Source organism: Tamandua tetradactyla, chromosome 18, assembly GCF_023851605.1.
Source record: "Tamandua tetradactyla isolate mTamTet1 chromosome 18, mTamTet1.pri, whole genome shotgun sequence".
NCBI classification, from domain to species: Eukaryota; Metazoa; Chordata; class Mammalia; order Pilosa; family Myrmecophagidae; genus Tamandua; species Tamandua tetradactyla.
The window spans coordinates 20,245,676-20,266,459 of record NC_135344.1 but is presented as its reverse complement, the minus strand read 5'-3'; the positions used below and the strand labels follow the sequence as shown (position 1 = coordinate 20,266,459).

Genomic DNA, 20,784 nt, shown 5'->3' with positions numbered 1-20,784 from the left:
GCGGCTTAGTAAGACGCGCGGGTCTTAGTTCCTCCTCCAGAAAAGCAACTAAAGAAACAAAAACAATACGAAACAGCTCCCGGAGTCACGACAGAGACCAAAAAGACAGTGTACCCCATTCTGGAACAGCTGAACGGGCAGGGAGAATCTGCTGCGGTGAGCTACACGAGGGGCGCGCGTTTTCCCGGCCGGGGCGGCTGGCGACTGGGGTCCCCTCCACGCACGTGGCTCCCCGGTCTGACTGGGAACGTTGGATAGCGGGGCCGTCCCGTCAAGCTTGGCGTTTCGGGCCAGCTGGGCAATTAGAACCGGCACTCTCCCAAGCCGCGGCGGCCAGCGACCCCCACCTCCACGCGCGGTTTCCCGGGCCGACTGCCGTGCAGACAGACGAGCGCCACCTACTGGGCAGGAAAAGAAAAACAGAGCCCAGAGATTTCACAGAAAAAGCTTTCAACCAGCTGCGTAACACACCCAGGGAAATCTGATCAAATGCCCAGACACCAGCAGAAAATAATGGATGACGCTCGGAAAATTGAAGATATGGCCCAGTCAAAGGAACAAACCAATAGTTCAAATGAGATACAGGAGCTGAGACAACTAATGCTGAATATACGAACAGAAATGGAAAAATTCTTCAAAAACCAAATCAATAAATTGAGGGAGGACATGAAGAAGACATGGGCTGAACAAAAAGAAGAAATAGAAAATCTGAAAAAACAAATCACAGAACTTATGGGAGTGAAGGACAAAGAAGAAAAAATGGAAAAAACAATGGATACCTACAATGGTAGATCTAAAGAGACAGAAGCTACAATTAGTGAACTGGAGGATGGAACATCTGAATTCCAAAAAGAAACAGAAACTATAGGGAAAAGAATGGAAAAACTTGAGCAGGGGATCAGGGAACTGAATGACAATATGAAGCGCACAAATATACGTGTTGTGGGTGTCCCAGAAGGAGAAGAGAAGGGAAAAGGAGGAGAAAAACTAATGGAAGAAATTATCACTGAAAATTTTCCAACTCTTATGAAAGACCTAAATTTACAGATCCAAGAAGTGCAGCGCACCCCAAAGAGAATAGACCCAAATAGGCGTTCTCCAAGACACTTACTAGTTAGAATGTCAGAGGTCAAAGAGAAAGAGAGGATCTTGAAAGCAGCAAGAGAAAAACAATCTGTCACATACAAGGGAAACCCAATAAGACTATGTGTAGATTTCTCAGCAGAAACCATGGAAGCTAGAAGACAGTGGGATGATATATTTAAATTACTAAAAGAGAAAAACTGCCAACCAAGACTCCTATATCCAGCAAAATTGTCCTTCAAAAATGAAGGAGAAATTAAAACATTTATAGACAAAAAGTCACTGAGAGAATTTGTGACCAAGAGACCAGCTCTGCAAGAAATACTAAAGGGAGCACTAGAGTCAGATATGAAAAGACAGAAGAGAGAGGTATGGAGTAAAGTGTAGAAAGAAGGAAAATCAGATACAATATATATAATACAAAAGCCAAAATGGTAGAGGAAAATATTATCCAAACAGTAATAATACTAAAAGTTAATGGACTGAATTTCCCAATCAAAAGACATAGAATGGCAGAATGGATTACGACCCAGCAATACCACTGCTAGGTATCTACTCAAGGGACTTAATGGCAAAGACACAGACGGACATTTGCACACCAGTGTTTATAGCAGCATTATCTACAATTGCAAAGAGATGGAAACAGCCAAAATGTTCATCAACAGACGAGTGGCTAAACAAACTGTGGCGTATACCTACGATGGAATATTATGCAGCTTTAAGACAGACTAAACTTATGAAGCATGTAATAACATGGATGGACCTAGAGAACATTATGCTGAGTGAGTCTAGCCCAAAACTAAAGGACAAATACTGTAAGGTCCCACTGATGTGAACCGACATTGGAGAATCAGCTTGGAATATATCATTGGTAACAGAGACCAGCAGGAGTTAGAAACAGGGTAAGATAATGGGTAATTGGAGCTGAAGGGATACAGACTGTGCAACAGGACTAGATACAAAAACTCAAAAATGGACAGCACAATAATACCTAAGTGTAATGTAACTATGTTGGGACACTTAATGAAGCTGCACCTGAAATATGGTTTTTTGTTTGTTTGTGTGTTTGTATCTTTTGTTTTTGTTTTTTTCTTTTTCCTTTATATATATATATATATATATATATTATTAGTATTATTATTTTAATTCTCTTCTCTATATTAACATTCTATATTTTTTTCTGCTGTTTTGCTAGTTCTTTTCCTAAATCGATGCAAATGTACTAAGAAATGATGTTCATACATCTATGTGATGATACTAAGAATTACTGAGTGCATTTGTAGAATGGAATGATTTCTAAATGTTGTGTTAATTTCTTTTCTTTTTTTTGATTAATAAAAAAATTTAAAAAAAAATATAAGATGATAGTGAATAAAACTGTTGATATCTTAAAAAAAAAAAAAAACAAAAAAAAAACGGCAATGGGTCGCCTTTCATGCGGGAGACCTAGGTTCGATTCCTGGACCATGCACCTCAAGCCCCCCCCCCCCAAAAAATTGGCAATGGGAGATTTGTGAACAAATATTGTTAAGACTATATTTGTTTAAAACAAATCAAAAATCATTTGAAAATCAAAGACACCAAATATTTCTGAATTTTTAAAACTAAAAATTGAAAATGAAATTAACTTCTACTACAGCAGTAATACCTTGGACCCTAACGAAAAACTGAGTCAAAGTTAATTAAGCACCAGTCAGTTCAAATTGTTAAAAATTCAATATAACATTGTGCTGGTTTGAAAAAATGCATATACCCTAGAAAAGCCATGCTTTAATTCTAATCCCATTCTGTAAAGGCAGCCGTTTCTTCTAATCCTTATTCAGTATTGTATGTTTGAAACTATAATTAGATCATCTAATTATAGTTAGAGTGGTTGTTAAACTGGATAAGCTGGAGGCGTGTCTCTACCCATTTGGGTGGGTCTTGATTAGTTTCTGAAGACCTATAAAAGAAGAAACATTTTGGAGAATAAGAGATTTCTGAGAGAGCAGAGAATGACATAGCCACGAGAAGCAGAGTCCACCAGCCAGCGCTTTGGTAATGAAGAAGGAAAATGTCTCCATGGGAGCTTCATGAAACAGGGAGCCAGAAGAAGCTAGCAGATGATGCCACGTTTACCATATGCCCTTTCAGATGAGAGAGGAACCCTGACCATGTTCACCATGTGCCTTTCCAGATGAGAGAGAAACTGACTGTGCTTGCCATGTGCCTTTCCACTTGAGAGAGAAACCCTGAACTTCACTGGCCTTCTTGAACCAAGGTATCTTTCCTTGGATGCCTTAAATTGGACATTTCTATAGACTTGTTTTAATTGGGACATTTTCTCAGCCTTAGAACTGTAAACTAGCAACTTATTAAATTTCCCTTTTTAAAAACTATTCCGTTTCTGGTATATCGTATTCTGGCAGCTAGTAAACTAGAACAAACATGAATGAGGCACTCAAGTTACAGAAATGGATATAACAAAGCCTGTAGATAAAAGACCTACACATTACAACTCACTATATTAGAGGAAGAAAGTCTATTTTAAATATTTTAAATGCAATATTTAAATATTTTAAATGCAATACCTATATTTTAGGATAGCATAAATTAGCTCTACTTTCATCTACTATATAAGACTTTAAATGATCACATATTTCATGAAATGTTAGTAGTAGATGTGGATGCCTTATAGCAGTAATCATACCTTTTAAGTTATAAGAAAGTACTCCTGACATTATTCTCTATATTATTTATGGAATATGTTTTATCAAATAAAGTTATTTTCTCTAAAACTCTTCAGAGAAAGAGAGACAGCAAAACCCTATGTAAATTCATCTCTCTGTTACCTTTTTCATTTCTTTTTAATAATAACGTCCAACATTATTGGATGCTTGCTATGCATGCTAGACACCATCCCAAACTCTTTACATTTATTAATTAAATTAACCCTCACAATAATTCTCATGATCCTTGCAAGAACTTGAGTAGGTAAGAGGCAGTAAGTAAAAGGAAGGAGGGAGGGGGAAGTGATTGATCCTAAGGTCCACCACAAAGTCCCTGTTGGAGTGTACACATCTACCCTTCCCCCCACACACATATACACATATCTAGTCCCCACTTAGGTCCAGACACCTGTAAAGAACCAATGAAAAGTACAGCTCATCAATTCCTTATTAGTATAGCCAGAGGAGGAAGGGTCCCGCCACATCCATATAATGCAAGGATCCCAAACTCAAACGGCTTCTCCTCCTTTGGAGAATGCCATGCTCACCCCCCACTTCAAGCATGTACTTTCACTATGCATTTAAGTTTTGAGCTGTACACACTGGCTTGTCTTCAGATTCTCTGGCTGTACACACTAACTAAAAAGCAAAGTGATGTCAAAGTCAGACAGGGGCCTCATGGAATGATTAAACTTGATCAAGGCAGCATATTAGTAGGTAGTATGAGAGTATACTGCACATAGTAAGAGTAAGGATTGTTTCCTGTAGCTGCAAAAAGAAGCTTCACAGCGCCAGTCCTCAGTTGAGGTATTGATTTCTCCAAGAACTCTCGCAGCTCTCGCATCCACCTGAGAATTCCTGGATCTCTGCAGCATAAAGCATTGAATCCCTGGGACTCTCAGGCATCCAGACAAGAATTCCCAGGGCTCTCAGGCATTCAGCAGAGAACTCCTTGGACTCTCTGGAATAGAGCTTATTAAACTATTTGGATGTACAACACTGAGTAGACCTTGAATTCTTTTCTGCAACTGGTCAATAACCTTTATGGCACCAGCCCTTGGCTGAGGTCTCAATCTCTCTGAAAACTCCCAGAGCTGTTCGGCATGAGCTAGGTATATTTCAGAGTGGAGTAAGGGAGGAATGCTTATGGAGTCCTAGGGCTCTCTCCCTTCTGTCGTCTAAGTACCAAGGAATAAGAGCTAATATTTGGTCAGCATTCAATCCTTACTACAATCATAAAAGACGTACCATTATTAATATCCTAGTGTGAAAATAACTGACCTATGACATTGTAACCTTGTCTCAACTTACAAAATAATTATGGATTGGCCATGCTGTTTTAAAAAATTAATTATTCTTTACTTTTGAAGTATTTATGTAAGATAAAATTTTCTTAGAATTAGGAAATGTCAAACTCAGATAGAGCAACAACCAAATTCTCTGTATAAATGTTAACCCCAAAATATTATTCAAATTTCAATAGGAAATATCCTAAAATGTTTCTTTAATAAGATCATTGTTTGAGGTGTTCATCTGTGTAACCCCAGAAGCCAATTTCATCCCTACATCAGGGTGAATCCTGATTAAATGAAATTATATAGAGTATTTCTATCCCCAGGCCAGTCACGGATTTCAGTAAGTGAAATGAATCAGCACAGAGTATTGTCCTGACTTCAGCTGGTACATTTAGACTAGAGAGACTTTTAATCCTCACTTGGGAAAAAAGGCTTTCTTCCTCCCAGTGGAGGAGAAGAGGGACGATGTAGCCCTAATTACTACTGGAAGCCACTGGACCCTACAACAGGAACTAGGCTTAATTAGAAGGAAAAAAAACAAAAAAACTGTGGTTCTTGAATCTTTGAATTGCTGTCACCTACCAAGACTGAAGTTCACCAAATTCTGGCTTTCCTCTTATGTGAGCTGATTTTTTTTTAATTAATTTTTCAATTCTTTTTAAACATAACAATAAACACAAACATTCTTATCATATGATCTTCCATTCTACATATATAATCAATAATTCACAGTATTATCACATAGTTGTATATTCATCATCATCATGATCATTTTCTGGAACATTTGTATCAATTCAGAAAAATAAATAAAAAGAAAACAGCAAAAATTCATACATACCATACCCCTTACCCCTCCCTTTCACTGATCACTAGCATTTCAATCTACTAAATTTATTTTAATATTTGTTCCCCCTATTATTAATTTTTAATCTGTATGTTTTACTCGTCTGTCAAAAAGGCAGATAAAAGGAGCATCAGACACAAGTTTTTCACAACCACACAGTCACACCGTGAAAGCTATACTATCATACAATCATCTTCAAGAAACATGGCTACTGGAACACAACTCTACATTTTCAGGCACTTCCCTCCAGCCTCTCCATTACTCCTTAACTAAAAAGGTGGTATCTATTTAATGCGTAAGAATAACCTCCAGAATAACCTCTCGACTCTGTTTGGAATCTCTCAGCCACTGACACTTTATTTTGTCTCATTTTGCTCTTCCCCCTTTCGAGAAGGTTTTCTCAGTCCCTTGATGCTTAGTCCCAGCTCATTCTAGGATTTCTGCCCCACATTGCCAGGAAGGTACACACTCCTGGGAGTCATGTTTCACGTAGAGTGGGGGAGGGCAGTGAATTTGCTTGTCATGTTGGTTGAGAGAGAGAGGCCACATCTGAGCAACAAAAGAAGTTTCCTTTGGGGGTGACTCTTATGAAACTTAAACCCGCAAAGGATAGGCTAAGCCTACTTAAAATTAGGCCTAAGAGTCACCCCCGTGAGCTAATTTTTAACTTAGTTTTAAAGTTAGTTTTGAATCAACTCTGGGATGTGCAGTTAAAAACCTATCATGCTCTTGAGACTCAATAAAGGTATCTAACAGACAAGCATCAAAATTTATACTCCCATAATTTAAGAGTTTATTTAACATGAGCAGTTCAGAAAGAATATGGAAGAGTCACAAGACTGGAGCAGAAGCTGACAGAATGGCAAGCAATAAAAAAGAATTGGAAAATATAAATGTAAAAGTGTTGAGGTAAGTAATTAAGCCAAGAAAGAAATGAATAATCTTAGCCAAGTATAAAGGAAGAAACATAATCAAAAAGTCAAAAACCAAAGTGATGGTCAAAGCCAGACAGGGGCCTCATGGAATCACTAAACCTGAACAAGGCAGCATATTAGTAGGTAGTACGAGAATATACTGCACATAGTCAGAGTATGGATTGTTTGATAAAATTTTTGTTTCAGTTCTACATACACACACAAATGACTACGGGAGCAATATTTACTTGTCAAAGTTTCTGAATTAGATGACAATATTTTCCAAATGTAAGTATGATTTTGAAGAGCAAATTAAAAGGTCTGATTGAAATGGATATCATTTGCTTTTCTGGCATTTAGGTATCCAGGTCCCATTCTTAACAGCACAGATATGTCCTGTTGAGAAAACTCCCCAATGATTATAGCAGAATGGGTCTATAATAAAGGGTCCCATCTTCCCTTATTGAAGAGTAGACAGATAATCCAGCCTAGCCACCCAAATGGTCATTGCCTAAAATTTAACTGTTGAGGGTCAAGAATAGAAACTAAATTTTCTTTTTATTTCTTTTTCTGAATTAATGCAAATGTTCTAGGAAATGATCATGATGATGAATATACAACTATGTGATAAAAAAAGAATGTTCATATTGTATGTTGATTGGTTTTATTAATAAAAATAAAAAATAAATAAATTGATTTAAAAAAATAAGAAAAGCAAAAAGAATAGAAACTAAAGCAAGTGTGATGCTACTCCCTCCTGGTGTCAATGCCCTGAGCAGACCAGCCCCGCCACAAGACCATGGCTGTGGTTCCTTTCTCCTGATCTCCAGGACTCTCTTGGTTTCCACCCATTTCCAAGCCTGGTTTTCGAGCATGTCTTTGATTCAGCAAATCATCAATACCTGTTCAATAAATTTCTTTAACTACTTGCAATGAAAAGTTGTTTATACATTTTCATCACATAACTAAAAGACAAAGATAAAAGTTGATATACACTTTTAGAAAACAAAAATAAATAAAGGGGTGCAAGAGTAGTTCACTGGTAGAATTCTCATCTGCATGCAGGAGACCAGGGTTTGATTCTCCGCCCATGTACTTCCCAAACAAACAAACAAACAAAAAACCAAACAAACAAAAATTCAACAAATGGTGCTGCAACAAGGGAATACTCACACGGAAAAAGAATGAAATGTGACCCCCGCCATACAGCATATAAATAAATAAATAAAAGCTATAGGCTTGCCCTCTACATTGTAGATTATGATATATTCACAATCATGTAGCATTATATGTATAGAAATATTCAGAAAAATACACTTTTAAATGCAATCAAATATTACACAGAAATGAGTAGATATAAAAGTAAATTTTGCCATGCAATCATTTTTTCTATACTTATAACTGATAATAACATTTTATCCCTTACCACTGAATTAAGGGGAAAGGGAACTCCAATAAGAGAAGCCATCAATGGTGCAATATCAGCCTATAAACAGAAAAGGTTCAAAACTATGAAGACTACAGACATTAACAAGGAAATCAGATTAATCCAACTATACTTTGAGATATAATCATGATATTTGCTACACCCCATTAACTTTAAAACATTTATTTAACACACATTAGATACTGATCTCTAAAAAAATGTTATCTAAAGGTGTACCAACTTATGAAAAATAATTTTAAAAGAAACCATTAAAACTCCCAAATGTAAAGCATACTATTAGAAAAAATCAATTACTTATCCTACTAGCTGAGAAGTGGTCACTTTATATAACAGCTTTCAGTATTATACAAAAGTATGCCTTACCTACACAGAAGATAAAGAGCAACAGTGGACTTTTACTGGAGAAAATGCATATATTAACCAAAGAAAGAAAGAATCTCTCAGAAGGAGGTTTTGTCAACAGGAAGTCCAGAAAAGACATAAGTCAGAGAGGAGGTTCTTTAGGCAAAGGTTCCAAATACCATTTTATGATCTCCCTTTATAGTCCAATTTCTCAGAAGAGTTGTTCATGCTTTCTATCTCCACTTCCTCATCTCCCCATCACTCCTCAGCCTACTATAACTTTCCTAGACCCCTTATCATAACATAGATCACCCTCCCTAAAAGAAATTGCTCATGCTATGCTTAGAAAAATCAAGATTCTGCAACTGCACAACTTAAAGTCAGACCCTAGACTTTGGTGTACTCACCACGCTAATAATGTCAGTTGTGAGGTGACCTGATAAAGGCAAGATACTCCTGCCATCTTGGACTCTACAGGCCAACAATGCTGATGCTGTCTCCAAACAGTGAAGATGGCTATCTAAGTAGCATTTCTTCAACAATGACAATTCTGTGCTTCATATTTACAGATAATACACTAGTTTAACTTTATTAGGTTGACTATGTATTTTTTGCAATAGAGGGTTTTTAATTGAGTAATATTCAGTCTGGATCTGTGCTGAAAGTAACTGAGCAAGGCAACCATGACAGAAAATCATGGAAATTTAACAGTCATGTAAATTTTAATTTATAAAATAATTCTTAATTATCCGGTGTAATACAGAAGGAGTCTTCTTTTAGTTTCACTTGAAGCTCTTTTATTTTGCCAAAAGAAAGACTTCTTGTACTAAAATTTTTTCATTAAAAGTATTCCTTTGGTAATTGAAATGTTTAGAAAATTTATATTATTATTATTAATATAACTATTTTCTCATATTTCTTGTCTAAAGTTCTTATAGAGAGAAAATTAGATTTGAACATGATTAAATTGGAAATGGATACCTGATTGACATCTTGTCTCTTCCAGTTCTCCAATTTCCATTCTGAAAGACAAAATCAGATATAAGACCTGATGATAGATATTTAAAAAAAAGAAAAAAAACATTTTATTATCATAAATGGGCAATACTTGAAGGAAAAACACAAGTGTTGGAAACACTTCTGAATTTTAAGCCAAATTTGAATTAGAATACCACTCAAAAAAGCAAAATGGGGGACTTCTAATTTAATAAGCCAAAACCTTGATCTTGAGATTTGCCCTTATGAAACTTATTTCTGTAATGGTAAAGCTAAACCTGCTTAAAATTATGCCTTAGAATCACCCCCAGACAGCCTCTTTTGTTGCTCAGATGTGGACCCTCTCTCTCTAAGCCAAACTCTGCAAATAAACAAACACCCCTCTCCCTATATGGGCCTTGACGTTCAGGGAAGTAAGTCTCCCTGGCAATGTGGGACATGACTCCCAGGGTTGAGCCTAGCCCTGGCATCATGGGATTGAGAATACCTTCTGGACCAAAAGGGGGAAGAGAAATGAAATAAAATAAAGTTTTAGTGGCTAAGAGATCAAATACAGATGAAAGGTCATTCTGGAGGTTACTCTTACACAAGCCTCAGCCAGATACTGCAAATTGCCACAATATGCCAAACCCCAACCAATATTACTGAAAACCCTAAAAATACCCTGGGCTCTATCTAAGACTCTATAAAAGTTTTGCTTATTAAGTTTATTTTAAGAGAAACTTAATGTCTCCAGATTGTTACCATGCCAGACAAGCTCTGAAACCCAAAGTACCACTCTCCCCAAGAACATCAACGAGTTTCATTCCTCTACCCCAAAAGGTCAATACCCCTTTTCAGCATGAAGACGTTAGAATGGTCATTGTCCAGATATTCCTGAAGATTGATAGAATGATTAAATGAGAGGGAGGAGTTGTAACAGAGAAGTTAGGATTTAACAAACGATTATGACTACTGACTCATTATATAGACATTGCTTTTTCGTTTCTAATGTATTAGAACAGCCAGAAAGAAATACCTGAAATTGTCAAACTGTAACTCAGTAGCCTTGATCTTTGATAATGAGTGTGTAACTACACAGCTTTTATCTTGTGACAGACATTCCTTTTATCCAGGTAAGTAATAAAATAAAAACATGCATGGAAAAAAAGTGTTCTAATAAATCAATCAAAGAAAATTAAAACAAAATCAAAAACATTTTGTGGTCCTTTACCAACTTTTAAGAAGGAATCCATTGGGAGTCCAGAAATAAGCAACATATATTTATGATCGATAATTTCAACAAAGATTCCAAAACAATTTAATACAAGAAAGAACTGTCCAACAAATGGTGCTGGGGGAACTGAATATCCACTTGCAAAACAATTAAGATGAACCCCTACACCTCCTTTGACATATAAAAATTAACTCAAAATGGATCAAAAACTTAAATACAAGCTAAAATTATAAAACTCTAATTAGAAAATATAGGTATAAATGTTCATAAGTTTGGATTAGGCAATGCTGTCCTAGATAGGACACCGAAACCACAAAGAATCAAAGAAAAAAATGATAAACTGTACTTATACAAAATTAAAAACTTTTGTGCTTCAAAGAACAATATCAAGAAATTGAAAAGACTGCACAAAATGAGACAACATATTTGCAAATCATAAACATGGAAGGGCCTAGTATCCAGGAATATAAAAAAAACTCTTATAACTCAACAATAAAAAGACAAATAGGATTTGCATAGACATTTCTCCAAAGATATACAAATATCCAATAGCTACATGAACTCATTAGTTATTAGGGAAATGTAAATCAAAACCACAATGAAATGCCACTTCTCATTCACTCATTAGAATGAATATGTCAAAAAGGACTGACTATAACAAGCATTGGTGTGAATGTGGAGAAACTGAAACCCTCATGCATTGCAAATGGTAATATAAAAAGGTACAGTGACTTTGGAAAACATTTTGTAAATAGTTAAACATAGAGTTATCATATGACCCATCCATTCCACTCCATACCCAAAGGAAATGAAAGCATATGTATATGCAAAAATTTTTACACAAATGTTCAAAGTAGCCTGATTTAAAACAGCCAAAAAGTGGAAACAACCCAAATGCCCCAACTCAACTGATGAAAGGACAAATAAAATGCTGTACAGACACATAATGGAATATTATTCACGGAAAAGAAATGAAGTCCTGAAACATTCTACAACATGAATGAACCTTGAAAACATGCTAAGTGAAAGAAGACATATACAAAAGGTCACACAGTATATGATTCCATTTATATGAAATGGTCAGAATAGGCAAATCCATAGAGACAATAAGTAGATTAATGGTTGTCAGGGCCTTGTGGGGAAGGGGGAATAGGTGGGGCTGTCGATGGATAAGGAATTCCTTTTTGGAATGACTGAAAATATTCTGGAAGTAGATAGTGGTGATGGTTGTACAACCTTGTGACTATACTAAAAAGCCACTGAATTGTATGCTTTTAAAACGTAAATATTATGGTACATAAATTATTTCTCAATAAAAAAATCTAAAATATATAAATAGAATCTAGGGAAATATTATTATACATACAAATCAAGAAGAGTCCTGATTGGTACTGATTCCAAAACCTGCATGTGAGTCAGAATTTCTGGAGAAAATTTTAGAAAGAAAATTTCTAGGTCCCACACAGCCTTATGGAATCAAATATCCAGTGACAAGTTCTGGGAATCTGTATTTTTAACAAGTGCTTTGGATGATTCTGGTGCAACTGCTTCAGAAAAAGGTATTTGAGAGGAATTTATTTTGTCTGATTTGTAAAAAAGTTAGGAAATTCTGAATAAACCTTACCTTACAAAACAAACAAAATTCCAGAAAGGAAGAATTCCTTTTCTTTATGAACTGAGAGGCAAGGGTTGCTCGCACAACACAGAGAACCTACAAAACTACTAGAGACAGGGCAAATCCTGATTTACAGTCGTGAAATATAAATTGTGAACACATGTGATTTAGCATTTTCCTAGCTTTAGAAAGGCTTTATCTAAATCTCAGTAATAAGTTTTGTGAACAAAAACCATAGTATAATTTATACAAGAAATTTCATTAAGCAAATAGCTAACGTACATTTCAAGCTATATAACATAAATATAATATATTTGTAAAAGTAATGTATAGAAATAGCAATGGCACAAATATCAAAATAGGGCACTTAAACTATAATTTGAAGAAGGATTTTCTAAATTAAACTTTCATTATTTTAAAATGTTATATTTTATAAAAACAATACAGACAAATGTTTATACCTTTCAAAAACGCATCATCGAACTGTTGAGCTGATACTTTTTGGGGATACTTGATTCCAGCTCCCCAAGCAACTAAAGGAGTTAAAGTCTCTGAAGGATGACCAGCCCCATGGGAACCTACAGATATGACACCAAGAGTAATAAAAAATGTACATAAGGATTAATTTACAACTAAATATTTCTTATTCCTTTTTTAAACTGTTGTTTTAAACATTTAATCTATATATAACTAATTCTAGATTTAGTCACCACACTGACAAATGCTTACAACTTTAATAAAAATTAGTTTGAAAAGATTCCCATAAAGCAAGTCAAAACAAACAACAAACAGGCGCAAAAAGAAAAAAAAACTAAAAGCAGAAGGCCTTTTGAGTGACTCTGTCTGAAATAAGAAAAAGGAAGAACCACCAAAATGTCATCTTGACATAATCTCATCTGATTTGTAACTGTGATTGGACCTAATTTCCAAATTAAATTTATGAACACTATACTAAAGTGTTTCACTAAAGTGAAAAAGAAAGTAGTAATTATATATATATATATATATATATATATATATACACACACACACATATATACCACAAAGATCTTTTCCCGCTGCTAATACATAGAGAAAGTCATTTAGAGTGCTTTAAGGTAAAGAAGATCTTTAAATATTTTCAGAATACAGAGAAAACAACAAAATTTTAATAAAGCATGTTTAAGACAATTCCATATTTCTAAATTAAAATATTCTACAATACAAAGATGTCACTTTTCTCAAATTAATTTAGTCTTTTTAAAATTCTAATTAAAACTTCCAGTTGGGAAATGTTGGAGAAGGTATGGGGGTTTGAGGAGGTGATGGTGATTCTAAATTTATTCTGGATGAAGAAATAGCCAAAAATATCCAATATTTTTTTCTTTAAAGATATTTGGAGAAAAAAAAAACTTATTTTGCTAAGCCACAGATATGTTAGGATGCCTGTCACTAAAGCATAAAATATTCTACCTTAATTAATACGCATCATAATAAACAATAGGAAAAGATTTTTTTAATTTCAAAGGTATGAATGTACTGCAATATAGACATTAAAATGATGCTTTCATGGTTATCTGATAATATGGTCAAATAATCAAGGTACAACTGGAAAAAAACAGATATACCAACTACTTAATATTTGGACATATAAGTTTCTAGGAAGATTAAAACCTGCATACTATTTCTTTCCCTCACCTTGACCTATGGCTAGATGGATGTATCAATGGATAGAAGAATGAAAAAGGATGGATGGATGGATGGATAGATAGATGGGTGGATGAATGGAAGGAAGGAAGGAGGGGGGAAGGGAGGGGGATAGTGGGAGGGGAGGGAGGGAAGCTAGGCAGGCAGTCATGCAGGTAGATTGATTTATGTAGGATATATTTATCAAAATGGTGTCATAAGAGTCCAGAAGCTAGAATCCTTTGGCAGAAGTAGAACCCTGGTGACCTATCTGGAATGAGTGGGAGATATAAAGGAGAAGCTACCACTGCCAGAGTAGTGCCCAGAGCAAAAAGAATAAGGAAGGGCTCCCTTAAGGAGTAACCATCCATGCCTGGGGTCAGGAGTCTAGGCCACATGTGTTCCATAGAGGACAAAGTCTCCGGATTCTTTCATTTTAGGTCACTGTGGCTAGTGTACCACTTCAAAAGAAGTCCTTGAAAAGGCAGAACCTTGCTTTTGAGAGTTCTATAATGTGATTCAGGTACACAAGCCTCACTTTTGTCTTAGCTTGTTCTCTATATGTGCAATGTGTTTGCCTTGGGAATTTTACAGGGAGGACAGGTTCATCTATGATAGGATTTCAGTAGTCCGAGGTTCCTTAGTAACACTATCTTATTATCATCATTCCTTTTTTCCATCACCTACAGTTAATTCTAAATAGATAAATTACAGGTACTTTTTATTTTCTTTTTCCAAATTTTTCTATATTTTATCTATTTCTAAGTGAGAAATATTTCTTTTATAGTTAGGAAAAGGATTCTCTAACTAAGACAAGCTTTTGTTTTTAAGCTAACATTTTAAATATTTAAACATATAATTATTCTGCTAGAATATTAAGACATCTAATTCTCCAGTATGATAAGGTATTTGCAAAGTTACAGTTACCACTATTGTGATCGTATATTACATATAATTTAAGATAGATTTACCCCAATCTGTCATTCCATGATCAGAGGTAAAGATAAATGTTGTTTTCTCATCATTTCCATAAAAATGTTTAAATAGAGACACGATTTCTTCCACTCCATCATCAACTTTTTTAATATTGTCCTTGTAGTCCCTATATTAAAAAGAAATAGGCGAGCAAATCAAATATCTCTGCACTCAAAGTCATAAACTCTTAAAATGCTTTAGATTCATCTTAATATTTTAAAATAAGGGCTCCTAGATTGTTGAAAATAATTACTTTTCTCTTTAAAGGAGCAAAAAATAAGACATTTTTCAGAGATGTGCTAAAAAGAGAGTATTGATTGGCAATAAATTTTTTATCCTTTTTTAACATGGGCAGGCACCGGGAATCAAACCCTGGTTTCCGGCATGGCAAGCGAGAACTCTGCCTTCTGAACCACCATGGCCTGCCCTGCAAATACATTTTGATGAACCATTTTTAAACCCCAAATGCTATAATATGATGATTTCTAAATTCATATCTCATAACACAAATTATATTTATATTGTTCTTGCTACATTAATAGGTAAGTATTATTGTTTTACATATAGAATATTTTCATTCCTTAAGTTGTTGGCAATATAAAACATAGAAAATATTTTGAACTGAGCTATTTGAATATTTAAGTTTTCATACAGCTGAACATAATTGGCTAGGCATGAATCCATCAACTGAACCAGATCATGTTAAAAAAAGGGGAATAGGCATTATTAATTCTTAACAATGGCAGCTACCCCAGTAGACTTACAGTTACAGTTAGGCTGACCTAACCAAATTCAAAATAAAGAATAAAGGTATATCATGGATAGTTCCCTTTATGTTTTGGTCTGAAAAAGTGAAAAGAAAAATATTTGCTGTTATATATAAGGAGTTCTACTGAAATAGAGTACACAAAACTTTATACAATTCAATTCCCAGAGCCTGCCCATGCCAAAAACAACAACAAACTTTATACAAGTATTTACTAGAAACAGTACCAACTAAAATGTAACACACAAGAAATAGCTAATTATATCTTCCTCTGATTTAAAGGTTTACGCCATAAAAAACTATTTTACTTCAAGACTTACTGAAGATATTTCTAAAATATATAGATTTTTTTTCTGCCTTGATAAATGAAGAATTTGGAATATATGTACATGATAAATTTTACTTCTATTAATTGGCAGTCTGGCTCAGGCATATGGAATTTTAACTTCTATATCACACTATATTTCATATAATTGAGAATGTTATACATTACAGTAATTTTTAGATATTAATTCCACCATTATGATTATAAAGCAAAACATCTTAAATATTTAAAAAATTCAGACAGAACAGCTGTTTCCTTCAAAAAATTATATCAAGCACTAAAATTACCTCGATGATGGTCGGTGAGCATGTCCATTTGTATCTATTCCTAATAAATGCAAGAAAAAAACTATTTTCTCTTCATTTATCTTAGAAAACAAAGACTGGTTGTTTCCGGCAGCATGAAAGAAGTCCTATGTGATAATTAGTTAAAAGAAATTTTAGTTCATGTATTTTGTTCAAAAATAATTCTAATGAGAACATTCAACAAAGTTTATACATATATATATACATCCTTAACTATAAAATTAAATTACCTCTCATTGTTTAAATTTGTACTTAGGCCCTACCAAACATAAAGGCCTTATTTTCAGTTCAGTCATCTATGCTCAAATAATTAGGGACTATTTTCTGTTTTATAATTAGGCCAAAAAAAAGGTATAGACAGAGGATCTTGTTTTCATGAAGGCTCATAACATTGTTGACCCCATATCTAATAATGAAATGTACAGAATGAAGAAAGGAAGAGACAAAAATAAAACATTAATAGTGGTAACAAGTTAAGAACACTTTATCAATTTAAATATATTCTGAGTTGGACCACTTTTTATTGGCCAGTCTGCTACCACCCTAATTCAACCATAATTTTTTATCTGGAATATTGTGATTAGCCTCCTACTACTTCCTTTGCCCCAACTAGAACCCATTCTTCAAACTGTGTGATAGAAAAATTTCCACCTAATGAAATGTAATTCAAAAAATATTAATTCCATAATGATAAATTAGATTCACCAAGCCCTTCTAAGACAGATGCTTCACCCTATACTCACACATATTTGAAAGTGTAAGCTAGTACCTATGGAGAGGACTTTTAAATTAATTTGAATTAAAAGGCTGTGCCAAGACAGCTTGATTAATGTTCACATAAATATCTCTGATAGTAAAAGATGTCAACTTTTAATAACAAAATATGTTTAACTTTTCAACAGAAGTCTGAAGTAAATATTTAAATATTTTTTCAAATAATACATTATAAATGTTTTTTTAAAAAGTATAAATAGTGCTATTAAAGAAGCTAGCTATTCAAGAACAGAAATTTTTAAAAAGCAATATGAAACCTGCTACTCATCAACAGCATAAAATTATCCCTATATTTCATATATATTGTACTCAGTCCCTAAGAAATTTTAATTCTAGATGCAAATGTCAAATTCCTCAAAAGAAAATAGTTAAATTCTATTATAACTGAAAGCTGACAAAACTGAACGAAGAGAATGAACTTGAGCTACATATATAATTTGTTTCATGATTAGTAAAAATGTTCAGCTATATAAAACTGCTATTTATTCATATATTCCTATGTGGACAGGAGATCAAGGATGCTATGAAATATTAACCATGCAGAGTTCAATCTCTCATTATTAGATTCCTTTAAAAATTTGATCTTTTGTACATAAGAAGTGAATATACCCTTAGCTTATTTTCCCTTAACAGTCAGTATAGTTATGCCCAGCAGTCCCCACTTTTTCTCAGTCTTCCTTGTGTTCAAAGGCACTCATTCAGTTCTATACCCAACAAATATTCACTATGTATCATGGCAGACTACTAGATGACTACCCCAACATGCATTCTTCCCTTTTCCCTGAGTATAAGAATCCCCGATTTTATGACACAGTGATGCTCCAAACTTAAAGCCTACACAATTTCCATTCTCTCTTGTAGCTACATGTGTCCTTATGGTTATAGACAACTAGATATAAGGCATAACATTTCAGTGAAAGACTATGTGGACCAATAACTCCTTGAAATAAATATGATTCAGGAGAGAGGGTGTTTTTTGATTCCTCATTCATTGAAAGAATGGTTGGAACTCCACACTACCTTGGGTAGTGATAAAACTCACACTCAAAGGATAGAAGAGAAATTTAGGAAACTGGATCCTAGCATCACTGTGTAACTATTATAACAATCCCAGAACATAATAATCCTGGCCTGTCTACTGGCATTGTATTTTCTGAGTTAGAAGTAAACTTTTAAGCCATATATTTTTTTCTCTTACACAGGACTGAACCTACTCTAAATTAATGCATTATCTACGCATCAGACAATTTCTTGATAGGAGTTTAGAGTTAATGTGAAAAAGTCAATATTCCTGCCATAAGATGTATATAGGATTGAAGAGGGCTATGCCAATGTGTCAACAATTATAGTAGAGCATACTGAAGTACTATGATAGAGGCATTAAGGGAATATAGAGGAGGGTTACCTAAATCAAACTAGGAGTGAGTTGAAGTCACAGAAGATCTAAGAGAGGAGATGAAGCATCAACTGGGTTTTAAAAAGTATGTAGATTCTGTGTGGGTTTTGTATTTTTTTGAAACTGCACTATAATTTTAAAATTATTTAAAAATTAAAAGTTTAAGAAAATAAATAGAAATTTTAAAAAGAAGAAGAAAGAACATAAAAGAAATCACAATTAAAAAAAGGCAAATAAAAATGTGCATGGTTTGGAAACTGCCTTGAATTTTAATTCTCTGGCCAGGACACAAAGGGAAAGTAAGACTCCCAACTCCCTCTCTAGCCTCATATCTCACACCTCTCTTCCTGTTCGCGTTCTAGTCACACGTAACGTCCCCTCTTCCCTTCTTTCCATTCCTCCAAATCTGCTACATTGTTGACTTAAGGCCCAAGATTCACATAATTAATTAATATATTCTTGATACTCTGATATACTCTTCTCCATACTCAATCTACCCCCATCTTTCTCTTTGCCTCCTTATACTTCTTTCAGATACCATTTCAAATATCTCAGCAAAGCCTTTCCTTAAATGTTCAGCTTACATCAAAATCTCCTAAAGATATATTCTTGGTCCCTATATTTTTCTTTCACAGTGCTTGTGATGGTGGTTTCACATTTTATTATTATTTTATTAGTATATATTTCCTCCACATTTTATGAAGTCATGGGCAAACCTTTTTTTCTGTTCACTGTAGTATCCCCAACACTAGCAATGTTGAAATAAAGACAGGGAAAAGAGCAAGAAAATCAGGCCAGTCCTCAAAATGTTAAACATAGATTATCATATTCCACTCCTAGGTATATACCCAAAGGAAGTGAAGGCAAAAAAAATCGGGCAGATACTTGTACACCAGTGTTTAAGCAGCATAGTTCACATTAGCCAAAAGCTGAAACCAACCAGTGTCCATCAACAGAGGAATGGAAAACCAAAATGTGGCGCATACGTGCAATGGAATATTATTTGGCTATAAAAAGGAATGAAGGTATGATACATGTTTCCAGTACTTTAGGTACAAATATGTATTATAGATTAACCACACAATAGCACTCACCTTAACATTATCAAAAACCCAGGTATCCAGTTTTGTTGCATCTTGAGAACCAAAATCCTCTCTTTCAGCATCATAGCTATATGTATAAACATGGTTACCACTAGCACCTGAAAAGGAAATTTCAGTAAAACAACTTTTAAAAAATATTTTAAACTGCCATAAAATATGAGACAGCCATTTAAAGATTTTTGTGAATAACCAGAATTTTTTCAAAGCACTTTGTGTTATAGTGGGAAAGAGAAAAATGGAAAAAGTAACTAACATTTATTTAGTGCCTATTGTGTTCCATGGACCAAGCTATGTATTTTAACATGTGCTGTTGCTTTTCATCCTCAAAATAAGATATTCTAATTTTATAGATAAAGTACATATAAGTTAATTAACTTGCAAAATCACAATACTAATGAGTGATAGAAAAATAACCGCTATGAGATTTGTCTCCATCTAAGAATAAAACCAATAAAAAAAATCTGTGCCTCTTAGGAGGTAACAACTTAAATATACAGGTATTTGGTTTATAAAACTTCCTAAAGCAAAAAGAAAATTCAAATATGTCACTTCTTTTATCAGATTATATAAATTATTTTTTATACAAAGGAATAAATGCTGCTTATTGCCAAACAGTTTGAATAGGTCAATAAATATATTAATCTTAAATATTTGCAAAATATTAAGAATCTAATAAATTTAGTGAATTTCCAGTTAGGTAGTGTATTAGTGCTTTTGCAGGTCATAAGAAAGAGATAAAGGAAGTAATGATAATGGCCTAAACATCAGCTTAGCTTAATGGCCCTAATTCTAATACTCAGCCATTCTACTTCCCACATGTCTAACAAAATCAATCTGAGTGGGTTTGTTGATTACCATAAAAAAATGCAGCACTTCTACTGAGTGTCTCTGAATCAGGCATTCATCCTATCCCATTAATCACAGAAGTAGGAAGCAAGGTTTTGCAACTTTAAAATACCCTTTCACCACGAGCCCTACCAAAAGTTGAGCTGTTTTCTAAGGAAAAGGGCCTACC

The 20,784-nt window shown here is 34.3% G+C and overlaps 1 protein-coding gene across 1 annotated transcript in view; it reads right to left on the bottom strand.

Annotated features, from left to right (window-relative positions):
* PIGN (phosphatidylinositol glycan anchor biosynthesis class N) overlaps positions 1–20,784 on the bottom strand; it is a 193,440-nt gene that overhangs the window by 148,860 nt on the left and 23,796 nt on the right. The window contains exons 5-10 of the mRNA XM_077135318.1: positions 19,761–19,867; positions 16,479–16,603; positions 15,097–15,227; positions 12,922–13,038; positions 9,615–9,655; positions 8,271–8,330 (exon numbers count right to left, since the gene is read on the bottom strand). Coding sequence (XP_076991433.1) covers positions 8,271–8,330; positions 9,615–9,655; positions 12,922–13,038; positions 15,097–15,227; positions 16,479–16,603; positions 19,761–19,867 — 581 coding nt within the window. The remainder of the gene's footprint in view (positions 1–8,270; positions 8,331–9,614; positions 9,656–12,921; positions 13,039–15,096; positions 15,228–16,478; positions 16,604–19,760; positions 19,868–20,784) is intronic.